This window comes from Ambystoma mexicanum, chromosome 2p, assembly GCF_040938575.1.
Source record: "Ambystoma mexicanum isolate Mex_15411 chromosome 2p, UKY_AmexF1_1, whole genome shotgun sequence".
Lineage (NCBI taxonomy): Eukaryota > Metazoa > Chordata > Amphibia > Caudata > Ambystomatidae > Ambystoma > Ambystoma mexicanum.
The window spans coordinates 1,255,735,285-1,255,759,573 of record NC_090923.1 but is presented as its reverse complement, the minus strand read 5'-3'; the positions used below and the strand labels follow the sequence as shown (position 1 = coordinate 1,255,759,573).

The window sequence follows — 24,289 nt, the reverse complement described above, 5'->3', positions numbered from 1 at the left end:
CTAATGTTAACACTCCCGCCTGAGAAGGAGGCGGCTCTGGTGTTGGTATGTCCTGAGATGAGGTCATGGTTGAAGATTTTGATGAATCATCTCAATCATCTGACCACTTTTATCATCTATTGTGGCCAAACATTCTTTCTATAAACAACCTTATGGATGAATTATATGTCATGGTTTTTATAGATTTTAGAGATTGTGTATCTTTTGTAGTTTTGTACAAATTGGATGGTTGACATTTGTATGTGGATGAATGAGTGTACGATTGAATAGGATGAATTTGCTTATTGTATAGATGTGTTCTTAAAGTTTTTTCCTGCTATGTGAATTATTGCCATTAATTGCAGATTAAAATCATGATTTTAATCATTTATTTAAATTGTATCAGGTTTAATACATTTCCTTGATACCGATTTGAAAATTGCTTCCTGTGATCTATTGGTATGTCCATCTAAGACATTAAATCAAGACTGTCATGAAATGCCCTAATTAAAGGACAATGACGACTCCTCTTCCTCTTGTGCATCCACATTGCGTATGTCGTTGGCTCGGGCTCCCTAGGTTCAGGAGGGTGTTACACCGGAGCCTGTTGAGGAGGTACTTCACCTAAGGAAGCTTGAAACCTGCTTGGAGTAAAAACTTCCCTGAAGAGGTATTTGAAGTATGTCCTCAAAGGGTCTGAATACATGAGGCTCTGGAACCTTCTAAAGAAAGCATCCTCTAAGGATTACCTCAGCTGTGGAGTTGGAATAAGTCTGTTAAACGGATTCTGCCTCCAAGACTGGGAAAAAACAGGCTACCAGGATGGACCCACTCCCCCCAACCACGGAACAACGTGATGTAATAGAGACTACGTGGGGGGGTGGAGGGGAGAGCTTGTTGGTGGTAAGGGCATTCACGTGTTAGGATTCCAAGCCACAGTTCGACTTAAGGGATCTCGCCCCAATGACTCAGAAGGCATTGAACTGGGCCCAGTATCGATGGAAGCAGTGGCCGCGTGGATCGATAAAATGGCCAGTGTTGTCACTGCATTTTGAGGCCATCTGTGGTAATGTGTGTTGCAGGCTTGTCTGAGGGCAGCAAAGGTTTCGCAGTGCCTTTGCCCTTTTTGAGGGATCCTCTGCAACACTGGTATTAACTGACTTTTTTGGACCTTTGACCGTTTTATATCCTCTTCACCGCCGATATTTTGTTTAGTCCCTTTAAAGGGAACTTTGGATTTTATTGCAGTATTTTTAGCACCTGGACTGGGATCCTCGACCTTGCCGGTAGAAGGCTTAGGCCTAAGAAAGGGAACCTCAGAGGATCCTCAGGTATCCAGTTTAGGCGCTGAACAGAGTACCGCAGGGCAAACCCTGGTGGTGCTACCATCAACATGACACCAGATGAGCCTGGGAAGGCATCTCCTGGGCAGGGTGCCCTGTAAATAAGTTACTAATCGGACGGCTTCTTTTTTCCTCAATGAATTCCCTCAGATGAACCAGAAAATGGATGTTGAAAACTCCCCCCACCGGACAAGTCTTCTCTCAAGTGCCCGGACCGAGAGGGAATCACAATAAAAATAGAAGTTCCAGTGATGTTCGGGACCCGAGCACTAGAGGCAAAGGTTATGAGGGTCCGTTGCCACGTATTGATGCCCACATGACATATGACTCAAAGCCCTTTCGCTTCGGCATAGGCAGAGGAAACAGGACCGCAGGAAGATTTAATGACAAAAGAAGGAGGGAGAAAAAATGCCATGCAGGAGCTGCGCATGTCCCATCCTGACTGCGTGGAGGAAAGGACTAGAGGGCGATTCATGGGCCAGGTCTCAGGAAGGCAGGGCTAAAGCCACTCTCATGCTGGCCCTCGTGTACATATAAAAAAAAGGACAATGTCTTTTGGTGCTGCAAAAAGTGCTCTGCTCCAGTCCCAATGAACAGAATATCCAATAAGTATGGAGGAAAGGGGATAGGGCGTAGGATCGTATGCAAAACCACACTTTAAATCAGGACTGACAAAAACGCACACCAAATGCCCTGCAAGAATAAACGCAATTCAGTCCAGACGTGTATAATTCAACTTTTCCAAGAGACATTATTCCTCACAATTGTAGTGAAGCAAATATTTTATTTGAAAATTAACATCACATAATAAAAACACTCAAGAACTCAAAGCACTCCAGTCTATGCCATGCTGCTGCTCCAACTGGGGAGGGGGAAGAATTTAAAAATAAACAGTCACTATTTGCAAGTGTTGCATGGGATGGTTTGAACAATAATCTGAACAATGTAGAATGTGGTCCAAGTGACGAGATTCAGGCTCCCAAGAAACACTAAGGAATGTCCAACACAAGCAAGCCTTTAACCGGAACATCCTCTGCAGCCGCAGTGTGTGCATTCAATGATTCTTCCCTGAGAAACGAAAAGGCAAATATTCAAGCTAATCATACAAAAGCACATCAGCAGTTTCAAATTACATCCAACAACGATTGGCAAACAGTTTAGTAAAGGGTATGTGCCACCTTATGTGAATGTTCGCCACCTAATCCTATACCTGCTCTAAAGATGGAACTTTTCATTAGGAGTGGGGGGAAATGTGAAGTGGGTATCTGTGCTCGTTTGTTTAACAAAAAACATCTTCACATGGGAGCAAAAACACCTTTCCCTATGAGTAGTTAAGGTGGAGATAGCTGGCGAATAAGGACGCATCTAATTTTGTAAGATTACAAATAATGGCGCTTTGCTTGTTGGAGGTCTTTTTTATTTATTTATTTTTTTTAATCACAAACACATTGTGTGAAAAAAGATCATTTGGCATTACACCTGCCCCAGGTTTATTTACATTATGCTCCTGTTTAGGAGGTCAGTAAGTGAAGTAGAACTTCTCCAATCTTTTTAAACTGCATGTAAAAATAACAGGCTTGCACAGAGTAAAGGATTCCCTGTAAAGTTTTAGTTAAATGTTTGGAATAACGTTTAATTGGAATTTCCAAAAGATGATCTGCCATTGGTTTAAAGTGATAACTTAAAAATTGCAAGCGGAGGTTGGGTTATACTCCCTCTCTTGTGGCAACAAGCCATTCAACAATGTTTATGTTGTGGTGCGCTCATTTGCATCAAGGTGCAGGATAAAAGTTAAAACCTGTCCTGTAACTTTGTCTAGAGATATAAGGCTACTTCCAAAGCAGAATGCACTAGATACACATTATTTTTTATTGGGGAGGGTGCAACATTGCTAACACGTTACTTTTAATATGTGTCCCTAGCCAGAAGCCAACATCCCTAATCATTTTAACTTGTGCAAGCCGTGCTCTGCAGAAATAGTGTTACTACCAATTAATCACACAGAAATGGGTCCTAAAAGGCAACCGACAATGGAATGTTCGCTGTGCGCAGGGGACGGTCAGCTGGTGCAAAAAAATACCTACCACTTCGAGCTTGCTTTTGGGGACCCGGCAGATGCAGTTAGTTCCGAAGTTGGTGTCACGTGTCTGGATACAGCGCAGGCAGCACAGGTTTTCGTAACCCTGCTTCTTCCACTTTGCAATCAAGTTTTTATCTGCATATCCTTCTCGAATACAATACTCGTACAGCTCTGCACAAAACAAAAGTTCAACTTTTTACCATAGATGTGCAGCCCTGTGGACCGGATTTCTTTTTCAATGTATTCATTTTAACAAAATGAGGCATTGGAGGGGGAAGGCGGGATCAGGTAAGTACGAGTCTGATGGCAAGAGTGAAGAAACGTATTCCAGGGACAAAAGAAAGTGCAAACAATAATTAAATCATTCATACATACACAAGAGATGAGACACGCACATGGAAGTTACAGTGAGTAACCACAATTCTGTTATGGTTAACCTCGAACCATTTGGGCAGCTTTGCAGAGTGCCGCCCTGCAAGAAGAGAGAGTGGGTAGGGGTTGATCAGGAACTACAAAGGGCTAGGGGAATTTGGCAGGTGCAAAACCTGGAGTTGTTGAGGGCACGCCAGAAGTGACATAGTCCTGAGTGCCAGAATTATTGTATGTTCTTTGGTGGGGACACTTTGCTACACTTTTCTGTGGGTAAGGGTGCTCTGATGAATCGGATTAGGCCATCTCTCCTTTTCCCAGTGTTAGCCTCCCAATGTGGCCAGCGGACGGCAGCTGCTACCTGATCCTGACCCCGTGAGCGGCTGCTACCTGATCCTGACCCCGTGAGCGGGCTATCTGAGAGAGCACCACCTGAGAGGGGAGATGACCCTCGGGGAGGGGAGAGATCATTGGGGAAAATCACATGGCCACCATTCCCTTCCAGGGATGTTTCCTCCATCACCCAGACCTTAATGGCATATTGTGATACTCCTCCCCAACCTCTTAGTAGATCCACTTTGGTTTCCCCCCTAAAATCCCATTATGAACCATATACTGACTACTGGGACGAGGAAGAGGCCAGGAGCAATAAGGATCACTTCTAATGAAGCTCAGTGCCCACTTCCCCAATATCATTCAAGAGGAAGTTATGTAGCCACTGACCAGAGGAAAACCAACAGAGCAGTGATTATTACTAGATCCGGGAATCCAACGCAACGTCTACTTGTTGGAAAAGGAATGACCGAGTCGGGAAGCTTAAATGTGACTCGGCCACAGCTGATGAGGGAGATGAGAGGAAGGAGCTGCAGATGCCAGTATGCTGGTCGTTCAGTAACCAAGCCAAGCACCAAACTGAGGGAAGGGGCAGAAACGGTAACCCGACTCCAGAAAAGCAAAAGGTGTGCCAGCAGTTCACCGCAAGAAATTGAATTGAAGTGGGAACCACGTACCAGGGAAAGACACCGGAGCAGTACTGCACTAATGGGGCACACACTGAGCCAAATAAGTGCACCGGACGGAAAGGAAGAAACGCCAGACAACTGGCAAGTCCGGGGAAAGCAAATAGGTTACTGGGTTGCCAACGTATGAATCCCATGACATGGAAATAATATAGATAGAAGGTAACGGAAGCAAGGGTAAGCCAGAGACTACCGAAAAACCCAAAGTATACAAATGGGATGCTAGATGGTTTTACAGGCTATGCCGCTTCATAAGAATGCAACGAGAAGGCAAGTTTAAAGTCATTGAACAAGTGAAAGTATTTGCCAATCAAGTTATGAAGACATGAAAATCCTATCTAAAGGGAGAATGTATCCTGGCAGGAGAGTATACCAGGTGTAGACAAATGTGATTACACATTGTGATGGGTCCTAAGGAGGGACCATGCCTTTGAGAATATGAACTATTGTGTGACTTGCTGAAAGAAGGATCTCAAGAAGGGCAATATTGTGGTAGAGAACTGTAGGCAAAATGAATAACGGAAAGGAAAAGTCCTTAGAAAGAAGTGGACACTTTGGATATGAGCTGAACAGAAAGCTTGGGGAAGGGAGCAATTTCCCCAAACAAAGTGAGTACTCTGAGGGGAAGAGAGAAATCCTTTTGGAAACTTGGTGATTCCATTTGTAACTTATTGCTATATTGCAAAGAGTTTAAAGAAGGAGTTTATTTCGCAGAACTGTGAATATTGTCCGTGTGAAAACCTTTTATTTTTTTATTTTAGTAAAACTTCAGTTCAATAAATCAATACTGAACTTGTTACATTCGTAAACCATTGTCATTTACATGTTCATTCCCAAGCCGTTCTCAAAGTCTAAGTCGAGGTCCACATTCGTTACATTTCCTTAGGGTATTTCATGACACTTATGCTTCCTTGCAGTAGGTCTTTCTTTTCCTCTGATTTTCCTTTCGCCAGTCGCTGACTATTTGTCGCTCAGGATCATATCGAGGTAGTCAATTCACCTGCATGATAGCTTGATGTTTCTGCCAGCACTTACAAAAGCCCACCATTCGTCCATGTCATTGTTTTGCATTTTGAAGCTACTCAAATGCTGAATCCGCTGGCTGTTGGTGCCAGTACAGGCAGTTATCAGATGCTTTAAGGACTCAATTTCTCCAGTACCACAGAATCTGCATTTATTATCAGTTTTATCCTTATTCTGTCGTATCCAAAGCATTTCCCTATTATTCAAGGCGTTTAGCCTGAATCTTAGGAATTGGTTTCTGTGATGACGTGACGGACAGTCTAATAAGTACTTTGGTTGGTTATGTAGTTTGATTTCACCTTGTGTTAAAGGAAGAGCAGTTTTGAGTTTCATGCGTTTTTCGGAGTTCGAAATCCAGTCCCAGATCTCTAATTCTTTTGTGCATGTTGCGGGCGATCTAGTAACTCTGATCTGCTTATGCTAGTAGCTTCCATGATGGCATCAAACTTTAGCTTCCACATCTGTGTTAGTTTGGATTGCATCTCTGTTTCCAATCGCAAAGATTTTATATGCGGAAATCGTTCGTTTCACCAAGGTACATTTCCCTCAGGGTAGCGAGAGATCTCCATATAATCATCATGTGGAGAGAGTTAATGGCCAATTCATGTCTCAGCACAATTACTGAGATGTAATGGGAGAGCATCAGGGCTCGTCTCCAAAACATGCCTTCTAATCTTTGCCAAAGACGATGGTCAAGATTCCAACCTGCTTCAGCACCAAACACGATAGTTGGAATACATTTTTAAAAAGGTATCACGTCAATATTGTGGCAATCGTGAATTTCCCCATATTCGTTGTTGATCTTTGCTCCTTGTAGACCAAGTTTGATCGTTCTATCAGTTAGGTCTTTAGCCCATGCTGCTTCGCAGATCATTGAACATCACACCAAGGTATCTTATGGACTTTACAGTGCTTAATGTGTCATTTGCAATAGACCATCTGAATTTTTTGTCTTTTCTTTTAAGCACTTGTCCAATGCTCATGATCTTTGTTTTTTTGCGTGCATAAGCTCATTGGTTTCCATATACTCATAGAAACTATTCAAGAGACGCTGCAGACGAATCTGAGTATAATCAGTCAGCACCACGTCATCTGCATAGACCAGGCATTTGATTGATGTTCCGTTGATCTTGGGAGAAAAGCAGTGGACTGTGTCTAGCCACACAGACAAGTCAGCTATGAATAGTTTGAACAATTCAGCTGCCAAAGGGCAGCCTTGCTTGACACCTCTATGCGTGGTTACTGGCAGGCTCAGATCACCTTGCTGATTCAACCTTATTTGCACCGTAGTTTTAGCATGAAGTGCTTTTAGTGGTTCCAGAATTGAAGGTGGACAATTCCACTTTGTTAGTTTAGACCACAATTTCTCACTATTTATTGTGTCAAAGGCCTGCCTCAGGTCTATGAATGCAAAGAAAATGTTTCTCTTTGCCCTTTGGGTCTCCAGCTTTAAGACATTCAACAATAATAAGTTCACTTAGACTCTCACTCTCTCAGTGAAACCTGCTTGTCGAATGACAAGTTATCCCTGACTCTGTTGCCCATGCGGCAAGCCTCTTAAGAAAAGTGCCAAGGATTTTCCCAATTGTGTCAAGAAGGGCAATAGGACGATAGTTCGGCGGATCGTCTCTATTGCCCTTCTTGTAAATTGGGACCACAATTGCCTTTAGCCATGACTCTGGAATTATCTTGCCTTTGAACACTTCGCAGAATAGACATTCAATAAAATTTGCCTAGTGTTCCTTATGTTTCTTCAGCATAATGTTTGAGATTTGGTCTGGGCCGGCAGCTCTAGAGCTTTTTAGGTTTTGTATTGCCAGTTCAATTTCATCTCTTGATGGAGTTACGTCCCACATCGAGGATGGGTTGTGTGATTCAGATTGAGTTTCATCTGTTGGCTTTTTATAGACTCGCTTAAAATACTCGACCCATTTCGCACTGGTAATTGGATTAGTGTTTGTCGGTAGAGATTTTGTGTTTCCTTTGTTTAGGATAACCCAAATGTCACGCGTGTTTTTTGTAATCAATAGTTCCAACTTAAGTTTGGCACGATTTTGTTCAATTGACACAGCGTGAGACTTAAGCCAATGCCGATAGGCCTGGCGTCTTTCTTTCACTTTGGTGACTTTACATTCAGCTGGCATCTTCATTTTCTTCATCTGTCTCAGTCTTTCCTTAGTTCCTTTTTTGCTTGGACAATGTCTTTGCTGAACAGATGTTTGTAAGTGTGACCGATTATTCTTGAAGATGCCATTGTCATCTTGAAGTCTGTCAGCAAAGGGGAATAGTCCATGTTGTTCAATCGATTTAATTCAGATCGTAGTCTTTCAATTTGTGGCCTGTTGATCCGCCGCATTTGAGGCAAGTTGCACATCATATATGACATTTGGTTCTCACCAGTCGACTTCTCAGACAAGGCGTAGCAGGTCGTGATCACTGTTCGACATTGGAACTACATTTAGGCAAGCCACTCTTTCAAAGACATTACGTGAGGCCCAGATGTAATCCAAAGTGTTTCGACTACACGATCCTCGCCACGTTGGGTTGCATGGCTGGTCGCCTTTGGTATTGCCGTTTACCATTGTGCAATTTCTTATTGCAAGAGCATCGGACCAGATTTGTCCTCTGTTTGCTACCGCATTAGATGGAATCTGCAGATTCGTCTTTTTTTCACAGTCATATTTGAACCAGCTGCAGTTTAGAGCACCACAAACAATTATTGATAAATTATTGTAAGTCAATATTGCTTCACCAATTAGTGTTGTTACTGCACTAATGAAGCTTGTTGTGATGGTTATAGCAGGGTTCCAATATCCGTTTATTAGTAATAGATGTTTCTCATTCTTATTTGTAGATGTTATTTGCACAATTGTACGTTGTACAAAGGGATTTGGATTTGACGACTCAAGGGAATCAACCAGTTGTGTATTTTCAGTAAGGTAACTAGGCTCGTGAAAGGGCGTCCAGTGGCATTTTTTCCAGCAGGGTTTAGAAAAATGCTGAATCCATCATGTTCTCATGAGTGCTCCTTGATTAGTGCTCCTGTAACAAGTAGCAGAAGGATATGACGATCGCCGCAGTGTAGCTCGTCGTAGTTTTATTTTTTCCTTGTTTTCGCGGTCCTGTCGACCCGATTTTCCATTTCGTGTCACTTGATCAGGTTCCAGTGTTATGTCAAATCCAAATACAAATAGCTACTCAATAGCTTGCAGTAACATATTTTTCACCGCAGAAGAACTAATGTGCAGTAGTACCTGATCAGACGTTATCTCAGTTGGGTACTCTACAATTTTTATGTCATCAGAGGATATTGTTCGTAGTACAGGAATACAGGCAAATAGTTTCATTACGTTTGCTCTGTTTAGGTGAACCTCGTGGTCATCAATTTGAGTGTTTTGGAGATGCCATTTCCAAAGACGAGTGTTATGTTTTTGGTTTTGCCAAGGTGTACCCTAGATGAATAATGGACTCCTTTATTCCGCAACCTTTTTGTTGGATTTTAACTTTTGCGTTTAACTTTGAGCAGCTGAACACTTAAAGAAAGCAAGAGGCATTACCCATTCCCTCTTGGAGTTACTTTAGAGTGTCATGGCCAGAACAGGATTACGGACACAGAACATACTTATTGCTTGAACAACTTTAAAACAGACCAGTTTGTTTTGGTTGAGGTAGGGAAATTCCTCCTAGATTAGGGATACCGAGGTATTTTCCAACCCCCATTTGTTTTTAATAAAGGTTTGTAGCCACAAACCGGTCTCCTCTGTGCCTGTGTCTTAATTCGTGGGTCCTCACATATGGTGTGAGAGGTGGGATCGGGCTTAGTTGATACAAACCGGGGAACCCTAATGTGCAGTAGCACTTGGAGCGTATCAAGTGCTGGACGGGATTACCATAACTGATTTCAGGCCCACATAACCGGACAGACTCAAATAATATGGCAAAGTACAACTTTATTATCAATTCAACAAAGGGAAATCTGGCAAGAAAAACAAATTGTAGCTCACACACTCTCGAATACATTTCAGTTACACGAAGGCTTTATACCTCAATATACGTCAGCTATGACTGCATCCTACGTGGCCATGGCAAATAGTAAAAACCTATTGGGCGGAGGGATTGGTTAACGGAACATATATACCTTTACTTTTCTTTATTAAACTTATAATGCGCAGCAATGGACCCGGAGGTATGATGGCGTGGACAAGACCTGAAACAAGTATGACTCTGACCTAGCTACACTTAAACGTTAAGTGTAGGGCAGCTGAGAGGAAATGGAGGACTTCCTGTTCATCCTCTGACAAACTGGCCTTTCGCCTGCTACAAAGGCAATACCGACTATCTGTCCTCACCAAGAAGAGAGTCCACATTCAAGCTTGTGTCTCTGCGGCATCCAACAACTCGGCCAAACTCTTTAAAATCTGCAAGGAGCTGGCCAACCCTGCTGCAGTCTCTACCCCTCCTGTTGCCTCCCAGGTTTTTTGCAATGCCCTTGTCCCTCACTTCATTTCAAAAACCCAGGAAATCCTATCCACCCTCTCCACCCACACCCCTCCTCTTCTCTCTCCATCTGTGCTTGCTGACCCTCCTTTAGCCACCCTCCTCACCATCCTTCTTGTCCTTTCCTCTTTTCACCTCTGACGAGGTCGCTAGACAAGTCCAATCTATGAAAACCTCTTCAAAACAGGTTCATCCCTGTTCCTCTAAAACCATCAAGGACCACATGGACACCTTCGCTCCGGGCCTTGCTGATTTTTGCAACCACTCCTTTGCCTCTGGATCCTTCCGCCTCCCCTCTGAAGCACTCCTTTGTGCATCCTCTTCTCAAGAAACCCACAGCTGATCCTTCTGGTCTAGCTAACTATCGCCCAATTTCCATTACTCCCTTTCTTGGCAAACTCCTGGAAAAGTTGGCCATCTCTCAGCTTAACCTTCATTCCAATTCTGTTGGCTGTCTCCATGACCACCAGTCTGGCTTCAGAGCTGCCAGAAGCACGGAAACTGCTCTCCTGAACATCCGTGAAGATCTGCTCTCCAACCTTGACTCTAACATTCCCTCGGTCCTCATCCTCCTCGCTCTCTCTTCTGCCTTTGACAATGTCAACCATACCATCCTGCTCAACCGTCTGTGAAAACCTGGGTATGACTGATCAGGCTCTGGCCTGTCTGATCTCTTTCCTCTCAGATCGACCCTTCCAGGTTCAACTTGGGTCCTTCCTTTCATCCATCTTCCTCTCTACCTGTGGTGTTCCCCAGGGGTTTAACCTCTCGCCCTGGCTTTTCAACCAATACCTGGCAAGGAACAAGTTACTTACCTGTTCTCCAGCATGGGTCTGGAATGGATTCACATGCTCATGAATATTCCCCGTCAGGCCGGGAATCCTCGGTATAGAAAAAAAATCAGTATCAGTTTAGTTTCTGATCTGTCTCTTAGTAGTAACCAATCACTGGTCTCTGGGTCATACTGCCCCAAACCAATGACTGCCCTCTCCCTAAGCCCCGCCTCCGGCAGCCATCCTCAGATTTGGTAGCACGTAAAGTGGCAGTATGACCAAGTGAAGAGCCGCAGAGGGGTAGGCGGGAGGGTTTGCATGTGAATCCATGCCAGACCCATGCTGGAGAACAACAGTTACAGGTCAGTAACTTGTTCCTTCTCCAGCATGGGGTCTGGCATGGATTCACATGCTCATGAATAAGAGAATACATAGCAGTACACACATGCACAACCACGGGAGGTGGCAACAGGCTCAACATTAAGCAAAACAACAACTCAACATTAAGCAACTTTTACCTCCTCACCAGGCTCACCTTAGGCGAACAGGTTGCGCAGCACTGCTTGGCCGACCCTGGACTCCTCCCTGGAGTCCCGATCGACGCAGTAGAATCTTGTGAAGGTGTGCGTCGACCTCCACGTCGCAGCCCTGCAGATGTCCAGCAGGGGCACACCAGACAGGTACGCCGTGGTAGCAGCGATCGCTCTGGTCGAATGGGCTCTCAGAATGCCGGGCAGCTGTCGGTTTGCCAACCGGTGACAGTGCATGATGCAGCCGGAGAGCCATCTGGAAATGGCCTTCCCTGGATTCACAATCCCAAAGTTCACAAACAGTTGTGACGTCTTCCGAAAAGTCTTCATGCGGTCCACGTAGAACTTCAGCGCTCTAGCTACATCCAGCGAGTGCAAAGTCCTCTCAGCCGGCGACGAAGGCGACGGGAAGAAAACTGGCAACGCCAATGGCTCGTTGAGGTGGAAGTCCGACGGCACCTTGGGCATAAAGGATGGGTGTGTCCTCAGCACCACCCTCGTGTCATGAAAAGTCAAGTATGGAGGCTTGCAAGATAGGGCCTGGATCTCTCCCACTCGTCGTGCGGAGGCGATGGCCACGAGGAAAGCGGTCTTCCACGACAGGAACTTCAAAGGCGCCGAATGCATAGACTCGAATGGGGCCCCCCATGAGCTTGGTCAGCACCACATTAAGCACCCACGCCGGGGCAGGAGCCTTCACCGGCGGGAATGATCGCAATAGTCCCTTCATTAATTCTTTCACCAGGCGATGAGACCACAAGGACGCCCGTCCCGTCGTCCTGGTATATCGGGAGATTGCAGCCAGATGTATCTTGATGGAGGCGTGAGCCAGTCCAGCTTTGGCCAGCGACAGTGGCAGTACTTGAGGGGCCGTAATCCGCAGAGGGTTAATCTTCTGTGCACGGCACCAGACAGAGAACCTCTTCCATTTATGTCCGTAGCACGAGAGTTGAGGATGCCCTGGCCTTTGCAAGAACCTCTTTGCAGTCGGCCGGGATGTCGTACCCTCCAAACTCTAGTGCTGCAGGAGCCAGGCCTGCAAATTCAGCGACTCCGGGTTGTGGTGAAGAATGGCACCTCCTTCTCTGGAGAGAAGGTCTGCGTCGGTCGGCAGCTTGACTGGTGGGGACGTTGACAAGTCCAGAAGGTCTGGGAACCAGATCTGCCTCGGCCACGCCGGTGCGACGAGGATCATCCTGCACCGGGACCTCTTGAGCTGGTTGATGAGCCGGAGCAGCAACGGCAGCGGAGGGAACGCATAAAGAAATAGGCAGTTCCAGGGGAACGAGAAAGCATCGCCCATGCTCCTCAGCTGGGGGAACCTGCTGGCGAACCTCCGGCACTTGGAATTCATCGCCATCGCAAAGAGATCGATTTGGGGTTCGCCCCATCGTCGGAAGAGTAGATCCACTTGATCCTGGCGTAGTTCCCACTCGTGGCACGAGCGCAGCTCCCTGCTGAGTGAGTCGGCGATCGTGTTTTTTATTCCTGCCAGATGAAGAGGCACCAGAAACATCCCTTGGGCGACGGCCCAATGCCACAGATCCCTGGGCTTCCTTGGATAGGGCCGGGGGAACTGGTTCCGCCCTGCTTCCGGATGTAGAACATCGTGGTGGTGTTGTCGGTGAAGATCCTCACCACCTTGCCCGAGAGACAGAAGAAAGGACCTGAGGGCCCAGAACACCGTGCAGAGCTCCAAGATGTTGATGTGGAGAGACTTCTCCTCCGGGAGCCAAAGGCCTCTCACGTGAAGATCTCCGGAGTGCGCTCCCAAACCTTCCAGGGAGGCGTCCGTCGTCACAATCACCTGGTGAGCTGGGGTCTGAAAGTCTGTGCCCGGCGACAGATGGGAGCAGGTACTCCACCACCGGATCGCCTGATGGAACGTCTCGTTGAGAGGGATCCTGTCCTCGAAGCTGCCCGTCGACTGGATCCAGCGGGCGTCGAGGAACTCCTGTAAGGGTCTCATCCGAAGCCTGCAAAGGCGCACCAGATAAATGCAGGAGGACATCATCCCGAGGAGGGACTTGATGGATCTTACCCTGGCCATGTCCGTGGCCAGAAGACGCTGCACCTTGCCCAGAATGTTCCTGGTCATTTCCTCCGATGGCGAGGCCAGCCGCGCCACTGTGTCGAGCTTGGCTCCTAGAAACAGGGCGACTTGCGACGGAACCAGGTGGGATTTTGGAAAGCTGATGGAGAATCCCAGGTCTGTGAGCAGCTGGACGGTCTTCGCAGTGTGCTCCACGGCGAGCTCCCTTGTCCTTGCCCGGATGAGCCAGTCGTCCAGGTAGGGGTAGACGTGGATCCCGCGTAGGCGCAGCCACGCCACCACCGGTGCGAGGCACAACACCCTGGGTGCCGACTTCAATCCGAACGGGAGGGCCTTGAACTGGTAGTGCTGCCCTTGGACCACGAACCTGAGGAACTTTCGGTGTCTTTTTAGAATGGGGATGTGGAAGTACGCATCCTCCAAGTCCGACGACGACAGGAAATCGCCCTCCTCCAGCTGTCCCAGCACATGCTGGAGGGTGACCATACAGAACTTCTGTGCCTTGATGTACTTGTTCAGTCGTCGTAGGTCCAGGGTGGGGCGCCATCCTCCTGTCTTCTTTTTTACGAGGAAGTACCTTGAGTAAACTCCGGAGCCCCGAAGCCTCTTTGGGACGAGCTCGATGGCACCCTTCTTGAGCATCGCCCTTACTTCGAACAGTAGTTGGGGGAACGTGATTTTCCTTCCTGGCCACGGGTGGAACGCGAGGGCACTTCTTCTGAAACTCGAGGGCGTGCCCTTGGGCCAGGGCGTCCAGCACTCAACGGTCCGTGGAGATGGACTCCCACACGCTGACGAACCTCGCCAGCCGGCCTCCACCGAGGTTCTTCGGCGGGGGCCCGACCCTCGGTTCAATCTTGTTTGGAGGCCGCCTTGCCTCCTTGACGACGACGGGCACCACCTGACTTGCCGCGTCCCATGTAGGCTTCCTGGGACGAAGATCTTGCCGCTTGGCGGTAAGTGGAGGAGCCACTGCCGGATCCCTTGGAGGCACCTTGTCTGCCTCCGGAGCTCCGAAAGGACGGCCGTCATTGTTGGAGCACTCCCAGTGCCCGGGCAGTCTCTGTGTCTGTCTTGATGGCCTGAAGGGACTCATCAACCGCCTTCCCAAACAGGTTGTTCCCGTCGAAGGGAATGTCCAAAACCTTGGTTTGTACTTCCTGGCGGAAATCCGTGGCCTTGAGCCATCCTCGTCGTCTCAAGCAAACGCCGTTGCCCAACTGACGGAAACCGGTGTCGGCGATGTCCGTTGCCACCGTGATGGCGTGGTCCGAAGCAATCTCCCCCTCCTGTAGGATTTCAAGGGCCTCAGCCCTTTTGGCATCCGGAAGGAAGTCTAACAGATGGGCGATTTTGAACCACAACTCCATGTCGTAGCGGGCAACGATAGCCAGGGCGTTGGCCGCCTTGATAGTCGTTGCTGCGGATGAGATGATGCGTCGTCCCATCGTGTCCAACTTCCTGCCCTCGCCGTCCAGCGGGGAAGTTGATGTCGAGGCCGATGCCCCCCCAGCTTTCTTCTTTGCCGCCGCTGAGACGACCGAATCCGGGCTAGGTTGTGCCCGAAGGCACAAGGGGGCAGCGTCGGGGACCCGGTACTTCTTCTCGTACCGGTCCCTCTTTGCCGGCGCCGTGGCAGGGTTCTTGAGGAGGGCGAGCCCCTCATCCCAGATGTCATCAAGAAGCGGTACGCCGAGGACCGTCTTCCTTTTAGCCTCGCGACGTTGGTAAAGGAACCCTTCTTTCTTCTTTTCTTCTGGGCAGAGCTGGAAAAGCTTGGATGCCCTGGAAATCATGGCATGAAAGGATCCAATCTCGTTGGGCAGGGACGCCCGAGCAGGTGGCGACGGGGGACACGTCCCGTCGTCGCCTCCGTCATCTGTACCTGTCGTAGCCGTGTCCGTGCCTGTATCATCCCCGTGGGTAGTAGACCGGGGGGAAGGCAGAGCAGGCCACAGAGGTGGGAGAGGTGGCATAGGATGCCTCGTCCTCTTATGCGATGGACTCTCCGAAGGTCCTGGCTCCGGTTCCCCCGTCCGGTCTGGCTCAGGTACCTCCGTCGGGGGAAGGGGCAACCTTGTCCTCATCTCCAAGCATAAGGACTGAATCCCTGACAAAATGGCCGCCGAGGTGTCCTGCGGCGCCGGAAACGACGGGCGCGAGGTCTCTTGAGGAGCCTTGTCGGCGACACCGTCACTCTCGTCGTCGCCCTCGTCGGGATCCCTCCCGATGGGCTGGGCCTCTTCCACGACTTCGATGAGCTCTTCTTCAGAGGTCGTGTCCGTATCCACGATGGCCACCAGCCCCTCCCCCACCTTTTCCAACGAGGACTTCGTGGGGGTCTTCTCAATGGGCCTGAAAGACAACTCCCTCTGCGGTGGCAGGGAGACTCTGGGTCCTGAGGGCGCCTCCACTGGTGTAGCCTCCACAGGCTGAGCCAGGGCCCGCGGCGACATCCTCAATCGAGGTCTTAGCAGGGTGAATTAACGCCATGGTCACCTTCTGGACGCCTGGGGCCTTCACCTTGGGGGGGGGGAGGGTCCGAGCCTCGCTCCCCCTCTGCCGGAATCTTCAAGATCGACCGGTGCCTCTCCAGAAGCTTCGCCGGGTTCTCGGACTTCCTCTTACCCGAGCCAGAGCGTTGGCTCGTGGTTGATGGCGCCAGGGAGGATGCGCCCTGCCTGGCAGCCAAGGAGCCCGACCGTTCGGTGCTCCCGGTGCCCGCGGACTCGCAGTGCTTAGCCTTTTGTTGGGCCCCCGTCGCCGGGGCACCCTCACAGGACTTCGAAGACCGCTCAGACTTCTTTTTCTTCTTCTCGCCCGACGGGCTCTTCCCTTCCAGCCAGTTGGCGAGATGGAGGTGGCGATCCTTCATGGTCCGCTCCGACATGTTCCCACAAAACGCACAGTCCTTCTCCTTGTGCGTCTTGTCCTCATGGAGACCATAGAGGCATAACGAATGCTCGTCCTCCTTGAAAACATTCTGAAGCTGGCATCCAGGGCAGGTCCTGAACAGCTTCCCGGGCGTCGAGCTTCCTTTCTCCTGGGCCATGTCCGGGGTAGGCCTCGGAACTTCTGGAATCCTCCAAAAGCGTAACTCGACGAAATCTTCACCCTTGAGGGGCATAGAAAACTCTGAAACGGATCCCCGTTGATCGGATGTAGAAACGGTGGAGCTTGAGGCTCTATTTAACCGAAAAATGAGAAAAATCTCCTGAAAAAGCGCGAAAACGCAGCAAATGCTCGAGAGCTACAGCACGAGGACTCCCAACACTTGAACGTGCGGCAAAAATCTGAGGATGGCTGCCGGAGACGGGGCTTAGGGAGAGGGCAGTCATTGGCTGGGGGCAGTATGACCCAGAGACCAGTGATTGGTTACTACTAAGAAAGACAGATCAAAAACGAAACGGATACTGATTTTTTTCTATACCGAGGATTCCCGGCCTGACGACGGGGAATATTCATGAGCATGTGAATCCATGACAGACCCCATGCTGGAGAACTCTCGCCCACTGCATTGCCACTTTCTGCTCAAATTTCCAGTGCTACGCTGACGATACTTGACTCATTTCAGGCTGCCCTCTGCCACCTCCTCTCCCTCTCTCATCTCTGATTGCCTAACTGTCATTCAAGAATGGTGTGCCGCCAATGATCTTTGTCTGAATGCCAGCAAGACGGAGATCCTCCTCATCGGCACACCTTCACCATCCTTTCCCCTCACTCTCTGGCCGGCCTCTCTTGGCCTTCCTCCTACCCCCACCTAAGAGGCCAAGAACCTCGGGGTCATCTTTGACTCCACCCTTTCCTTCTTCGCCCACATCTCTGAGGTCTCTAAAAAGTCAAATTTCCGACTGCACCTCCTCAGAGGTACTCTGCCTTTCCTCTCCTTCCCCCAGAAGCTCATGGTATCCCAAGCTCTGGTTCTCTCCAGCCTGGACTATTGTAACAGCCTCTTTCTAAATCTACCTGCCTCTACTCTCCGCCCTCTGCAACTAATCCAGAACAGGACTGCAAGACTTGTCCTTGGCCTCAAGCCCTGGGATCGTATCTCTCCAGCTCTGAAATCTCTCCACTGGCTCCCATTGGATGCAAGGATTAAATTCAAAACCCTCTGCATTGTCCACAAGGCTTTCTGGGGCCTGGGTCTAAAATACCTTCAGCTATCCCTCCGCAAATACCTCCCCTCTCGAGCTCTTCGTTCCTCTACCTCCAACTCCCTCAGGGTCAGTTGTTTCTCAAAGAAACGAGCTGGGGGTAGATCTCGGTCTTCGGCTGGGGCCTCCCTCTGGAACAGCCTCCCTGCCACTCTAAAACTTGAGGAGAACCATCTCCGGTTCCGGAAGCACCTCAAGACCTTCCCCTTTTCTTCTGCCTTTACTCCCACTCTCCCCTGCTGATCTGTTCTCTCTTGGCACCGTGCACCTGGCCACCCTCTGTCCTTCGGGCCCAGATACCTGCTCACCCTGCCACCCCCCCGCACTGCCTCCGGGCCACCCCTTGCACTGGGGTCTGTATCTGTACCCATAAAGCCCCCCCCCTTTTTCTTCCTGCACTTATCAGACCTACCGTCTGCTGCCTTAAACCTAGCACTTGCAAATTGCTGCCTGCATTACCACGGTTTGTTGCCTTTATTATGTATTTATCTGTTTTTCCTCTGCTTCGCACTTTCCACTTCTCCCCCCTTCCATGCACTTTTCTCCTGCCCCCTCTCCCATGCACTTGCGCGTTCTCAATGTCACTGGGCCTAGTAAGATCGCAGTTTTGTTCTCCCCTGTTCCCCTCCCTTGCCTTGTCACGTTCTGAAACACTTGTGTACGAGCGCGAAAGAAATAAAATATCAATCAAAATCATCTACAGTGGTCAATCATGGGGTAAAAGACACAAGGGAATCAGGATTAGTCGAACAACCAAGTTTTTAGCTTTTTATTAAAAGGCTCCAGTTTGGATTCCAGCCTTAGATCCAGCGGCAGGCCATTCCAAGCTGTCGGCGCTGCTGTTGCAAAAGCTCCCTTTGCGGCCCTTTTGGTTTTGCTTCTCGGAACCACTAGCATTTTGGCTTTGTTAGATCTGAGTGATCAAGAAGTGGTCTTCATCACAATAAGATCATTCAATAGCTTATTTAGGTGTTAGTAATATTATTGGGGGCCCCTTACCAAATAGGCATGCCTCGAACTTCGTATAATACAGATAATAGTAGAAGAACAGCAGCAGATTGGCTTCTGCAATAGTGTATGGTCCACCATCACATAGGCCATCCCGATTGGTTGGCACTCTCTTCCAACCACAATCGACTTGTTAGCAGCACGTAAGCAAAACGAAAGCAGGCGCAGAGAACATTAGACAACGGCCCACTTGGCCGATTAGCCAACCATCTTTCACCAGTTAGGCCTAGTCAAGGCCTCTTCTTTGTAGTTGACTTCGCGGACTGTTCTCTTCTCTGGAACTTTAAAGGGAGTGAAGGTACAGTGCTATCTTCGTCTGGAGCTTTATGAATGGAACATTATTTTTGGTCATTCACCGTGTGGGAGGAGACCATGATTTGTTCATTCTGTCCTTTTATTTAGTGCTATTTGATTAAATTATACTGGTTGCTATTACTCTTCTTAGCCTCTAGAGACTTGGTTGCTCCGTCTTGCATATGCTTTCTGCATCTTTAATTGTCCAATACTTGGCCCTCACAAATGTTTACTTCTTTTCCAAATCTAAAAGAAATACATCTTACGTACATGGCTTATCCTCTTCCACTCCTTTTGTACCTTGCAATTGCTTCTTGCTGCGGCATCCTTGATTCTTGGTCAAACAAATATTCTTTGTTCTTGAATGAATCTTCATTTCAGCGCCTGTCAGCTCTGAAGCCCTTGTCGCTCTGCTTGGGGGTTTTACCTTACTATCACATCACACCACTACTCTTACTCTCTACTATACACCATCACTCAACTAGAACACAACTATACCCCTGATTAATTTGGCCTAGATGTCCACAAACGAATACGACCTCATCACCCTAATAAAATGCAGCTAGCCGAGCACATTCCGGCATAGCTGCTCACATATGCGTCCTTCAGGCCTAACGCAGCCAGAGGCCAGTCGGGATGTCTACCCACCAGCTGACATCTCCAGCACCACCCCTAAATGCTAGAATACAGCTGCCACCCAGCAATTACACCAGTTGCACACTTATCCGGTGCACCCATGCACCCTACAACACTATCTCTCTCTACTGACCAGAGCTACGTTTCCCAAGGGCGTTCAACCTACCAGCGCTTTGAGGTCACACCAATGATATATAGAGCGCTATATAAATGCCAAATAACATAACATATATGAAACCAAGTGTAAGCTTGGACAACATCGGTACAGTGACAGCTTGGGTGCAGATAAGCAGGGTAGTTAAGCAGGGGCATGTCTTGGTTCCTGTTTGACCTGTATATATATCAGACATGTCATTGCGCTTGGAAGCTAAATCCATTTGTCCACCTAGGTTGGCAGTGTCCCCTTTGTGACCATGTTGTACTGATAGTGTTTGCTAGAACTGTTACAGGCATGAGTATGTTGTTAAATGAACTGGCTAAGTTTGCGGCTGATTATGAAATGGCTGTTAATCTCGACAAAACCCAGATTATGTTAATAACAAACAAAAGGGTAAGTAAGGTAAAAATGGTGACAGATCTGGGAATTGTTAACTACATGCCAACTTACCTGGCAGTAGAAGTGGGCCCTTTGGGCTACGGTAAACTCATTGAAAACAAAATCAGAAGGGCCAACCAGCTTGTCGCTCAAACATCAAAAATTGCAAGGGTTCAGGCTGGGTTTTCACTTGCTGGTGTTATTTATTTATTTTTTAAAACAATTTTTATTATTTTATTTCAACCAACAACACACATCAAACTTGCAGTGCATAGGACATCTTTCGAGTTTACATCATGCCATGTCCACTGCTTCTTCTCGTAACACCCCCCCCCACGCGAGCCTATTCCTTTTCATGTTCTATATCTTCAACTTGCAGTAGGGTTTCCTCTCCTGTGGTCTCAGTGGAGTCCCAATCGCTTGGCCGTTCCTGCATGGGCCCAAATATCCTAGCTATTAGATATTTCCAGGCTATCAGGGTTTCTGCTTCCTCCGCCCCTCCAGAATTACTAGCTTCCTGCCAAACTGCTGTCTCAACCTCTGCCCATTTCTGTAGGTCTTTCCACCATCTCTCTATTCTCGGTCCATGGCAAGCCTTCCATCCCATAGCGATATGCCAGGTCTTTTAATTTACTGACATGCTTAAGTTTATTCGGTATGGGAAACCCCTCCATCAAGTATGCCCACGCTGTTTCCACCATTACCCAATATCTTAATTCCCTTTTCCGCCAGCCTGCGTGCTACTTCTACCCAGAACCTCTCAATCACTGGGCATGCCCAAAACACGTGCACCATTTGGCATTCTCTACGTTACATTTGGGGCATGATTGTCATCCTGTATTTTTAAAATTGGCTATCCTCTGGGGCGTCATAAGCCCTGTGGGCAATATATAGTATCTGTTGTAACCTTGCATTTCTTGACACTTTCTTGTGATACCCCTGGGCCCGCTCCCACATCCCCTCACTCATTGGGGCCCCCACTTCCTCCTCCCAATTCCGTCTCAATCTCATCACTTCCTTCCCTACCTTGGACATCATAATTTCATATATCCTAGATATTTCATGCCCTCCTTCTGCTATATCATATATTGTATCTATGGTGGGGTCCGGCTGATCTTCTAGTACTACTTCAGACCATGTTTTTTTAATTCGCCGCACCACTCTATGGTATGTTATGTATTGTCCCTTATGTAACCCTGTTACTTCTTCAAGAATCTCAAAGTCTTTTATCCTCCCCTCCTGCCATATTTCTCCCATCATTGCTATTCCTACCGGCTCCCAATGCTTCCTAATCATCATCCTCAGTTGCTCTTCTTTTCCGGAAAGTGCAACTAATGGCGTTTGCGGGGAACACGGGAAAGGGTTCTCCATCACCTGGCAGGCTCTACGCCATATCTCCCATCCCAGTTTCATTATCTTTGAGCGCCCCTCCATATCCGATATAGGCAACAACATAATTTCTTTTAAGAAGAATGGGGCACACTCCCGTTGAAACAGCCTGGACTCTGAGGTTGGTTCTTCTGAGAGCCATTTTGCTACATATTGCAGCCGGCTTGCTATATAGTATATCTCGTAGTTTGACAACTGTATGCCCCCTCTTTCCTAAGAGTTTTGTAGTTTCCAAAGGGCAACTCTGTTTCTCGTCCCATGCCACAGAAATCCCTTGCATATGCTATGTATTCTGGCAAAGAGTCGTCTAGGTATCAGGTACGAGATATTACCAAAATAATGCAGCATTCTGGGCAGGGCCACCATTTTCAGCATAGCCCCTCATCCCATCATCGCCAGGGGGAGTTTTACCCAAAACTTCATACTGTGTTGAATACCCCTGATCGCTTTCTCAGTATTATGTTGGTGCTCTGCTTCCACCGTGTGATAGATATCTATTCCAAGATACCGAAACGTGTTGACCTCCCATGGTATCTGTAAGACAGGTAACTGATCTAACGGGATCCCTTTGTATCTGCCAAATGGGAATATACAAGATTTTTTTGGATTCACTGCTATGCCAGACAGCCCTGCAAATCGCTCCAAATCGCTCCAACACTTCCAGGATATATTGGAGATTTTCTTCTGAGTAACGCAGATACAATAGCAGATCATCAGCATATAAAGAGATCAGATGAGACGCCCCTCCTATGGTGATGCCTAGAATATCATATTGCTGCCTCAGGTATATTGCCAGAGGCTCTAGGGCCAAAATATACAGCATAGGTGACCACAGGCAACCCTGCCTAGTGCCTCTGCTGAGTTGCCACTTCTCTGATATTACCGCTCCCGTTTTAACCCTGGCCAGCGGCGAGCTATACAATAGTTTATCCCATCTGAGGTATCCAGGTCCTATTCCATAGTTGGTCAGAGCTGCTATTAGCCAAGGCCATAAGACCGAGTCAAAGGCCTTTATTGTGTCTAGCGATACAATTGCCATTTCCCCCATGTCCCCACTCGCGTGTTCCATGACTCGGTGGAGTCGTCTCAGGTTATTGGATATATTCTTATTCGGGACATAACCAGTCTGGTCGGGATGTATTAATTTAGTAATAATCCTCCTCACTCTGTTTGCTAGAACTGCTGTTAGCATCTTGCTATCCTGATTCAGCATCGATAGTGGTCTACATGAGCCACAATCACTGCCAGGCTTGTTGGGTTTAGGGAGCGGGATGATAATCGCTTCCCTCAGGGACTCCGGTAATCTTCCTATTTCATATGCCTCCTGTAACATTGCCTAGAGCGGGGGGGGGAGCACCTCATTCTTATACATTTTATAAAATTTGCTAGGGAGTCCATCGGCCCCCGGAGTCTTGCTAGTGGGTAGCTGCACTACTACTACTTCTAGCTCCTCTATACAATGTTTTTGCCTGGTGGTTCTGTACGGGCTCGAGGGTCTGGCAATCCACGACTTGCAGTTACACCGGCTGGAGGAAGCTTTCTAGCACAAGCTATTGGGTTTGCGGCCTTCATGCCCGGTCGAATTTGCGTGTTTGGAATTGGGTCGGACATCTTCGAGTGGTACGATACTTAGAAGTAGGGACTTATTCTATATAAAATCTTTAATGAATCCTGCATGTGGGCTACTGAAGTGTATGGGAGACAACTATGCTAGGGAAACACCTTCTTCTGGGAAATCTTATACTTCTTTGATTGAAGATAGGGAACCACTCAATCTGCGCAAAACTAACTATGAGATGGCACGGTGCTATGAGAAAACGAAACAAGTCTTTGAGAAAAGAAACAATAAATGAGTCTGGTATAACAACTATTCGCACTTGTAGTTTAAAATGCTCCACAGTGGTCCACGAATACAGAAAAACACAGCCCTACTTATTGCTATGCCTTGCACTAAAGGTCAGACGTTTTCTATCATTGTGGCGCATAAATGAACTGCAGCTGCTATTGGTCCGCGGTGCCCAACTATGTTTGGATGCCCAGAACCGATATTGCTGCATTTGCAGGAAGCGACACAAGCTTGGAACTGCTAAACACATACTTAATGAGTGCGTGAAGCTGGGCCCCATATACACGTGCAACTTGGGAAATGTGGTCCATTCGTACGAGCCCATCAAGACCAAGCCCTTTTGAGATTATTGTCCGAACACAAAATCAGTCTCCATCAACCTGATGTTATACCGGGTATGGTTGCATGCTAAAGGACTGCTGGAGGGCGGGGCATAGGCTATGTTCCCATAAGTCACACAGCCAGTCTTGTGGCTGCTGCAAGGTTGATGTTTGGACACTAGCAATACATTGGAATAAGCATACTATATGTACTTATATGTATACTTGTATGTTGCACTTTATATTTATATGTGATGTTAGTGAGTGCACAATTCTATAGTTTTTGCTAATTGGTTATTCATTTTATTATCATTTGCCTAAGAATTGTCATTACTCCCAACTATTATTACCACTTGTACAAATGTAAACATATTTGTTTTTGTATTATTTGTTCTGGGTTTCATTTGTGTTAAGCTCACAAGATTATTATACGAAACAGAC

At 47.7% G+C, this 24,289-nt stretch overlaps 1 protein-coding gene across 2 annotated transcripts in view; it reads right to left on the bottom strand.

Annotated features, from left to right (window-relative positions):
- Positions 1 to 2,086: 2,086 nt before the first annotated feature.
- Positions 2,087 to 24,289, bottom strand: part of BUD31 (BUD31 homolog) — a 136,941-nt gene continuing 114,738 nt past the window's right edge. For both annotated transcript variants that reach the window (XM_069645568.1, XM_069645567.1), the window contains exons 4-5: positions 3,407 to 3,573; positions 2,087 to 2,390 (exon numbers count right to left, since the gene is read on the bottom strand). In XM_069645568.1, coding sequence (XP_069501669.1) covers positions 2,340 to 2,390; positions 3,407 to 3,573 — 218 coding nt within the window. In that variant the 3' untranslated portion in view covers positions 2,087 to 2,339. The remainder of the gene's footprint in view (positions 2,391 to 3,406; positions 3,574 to 24,289) is intronic.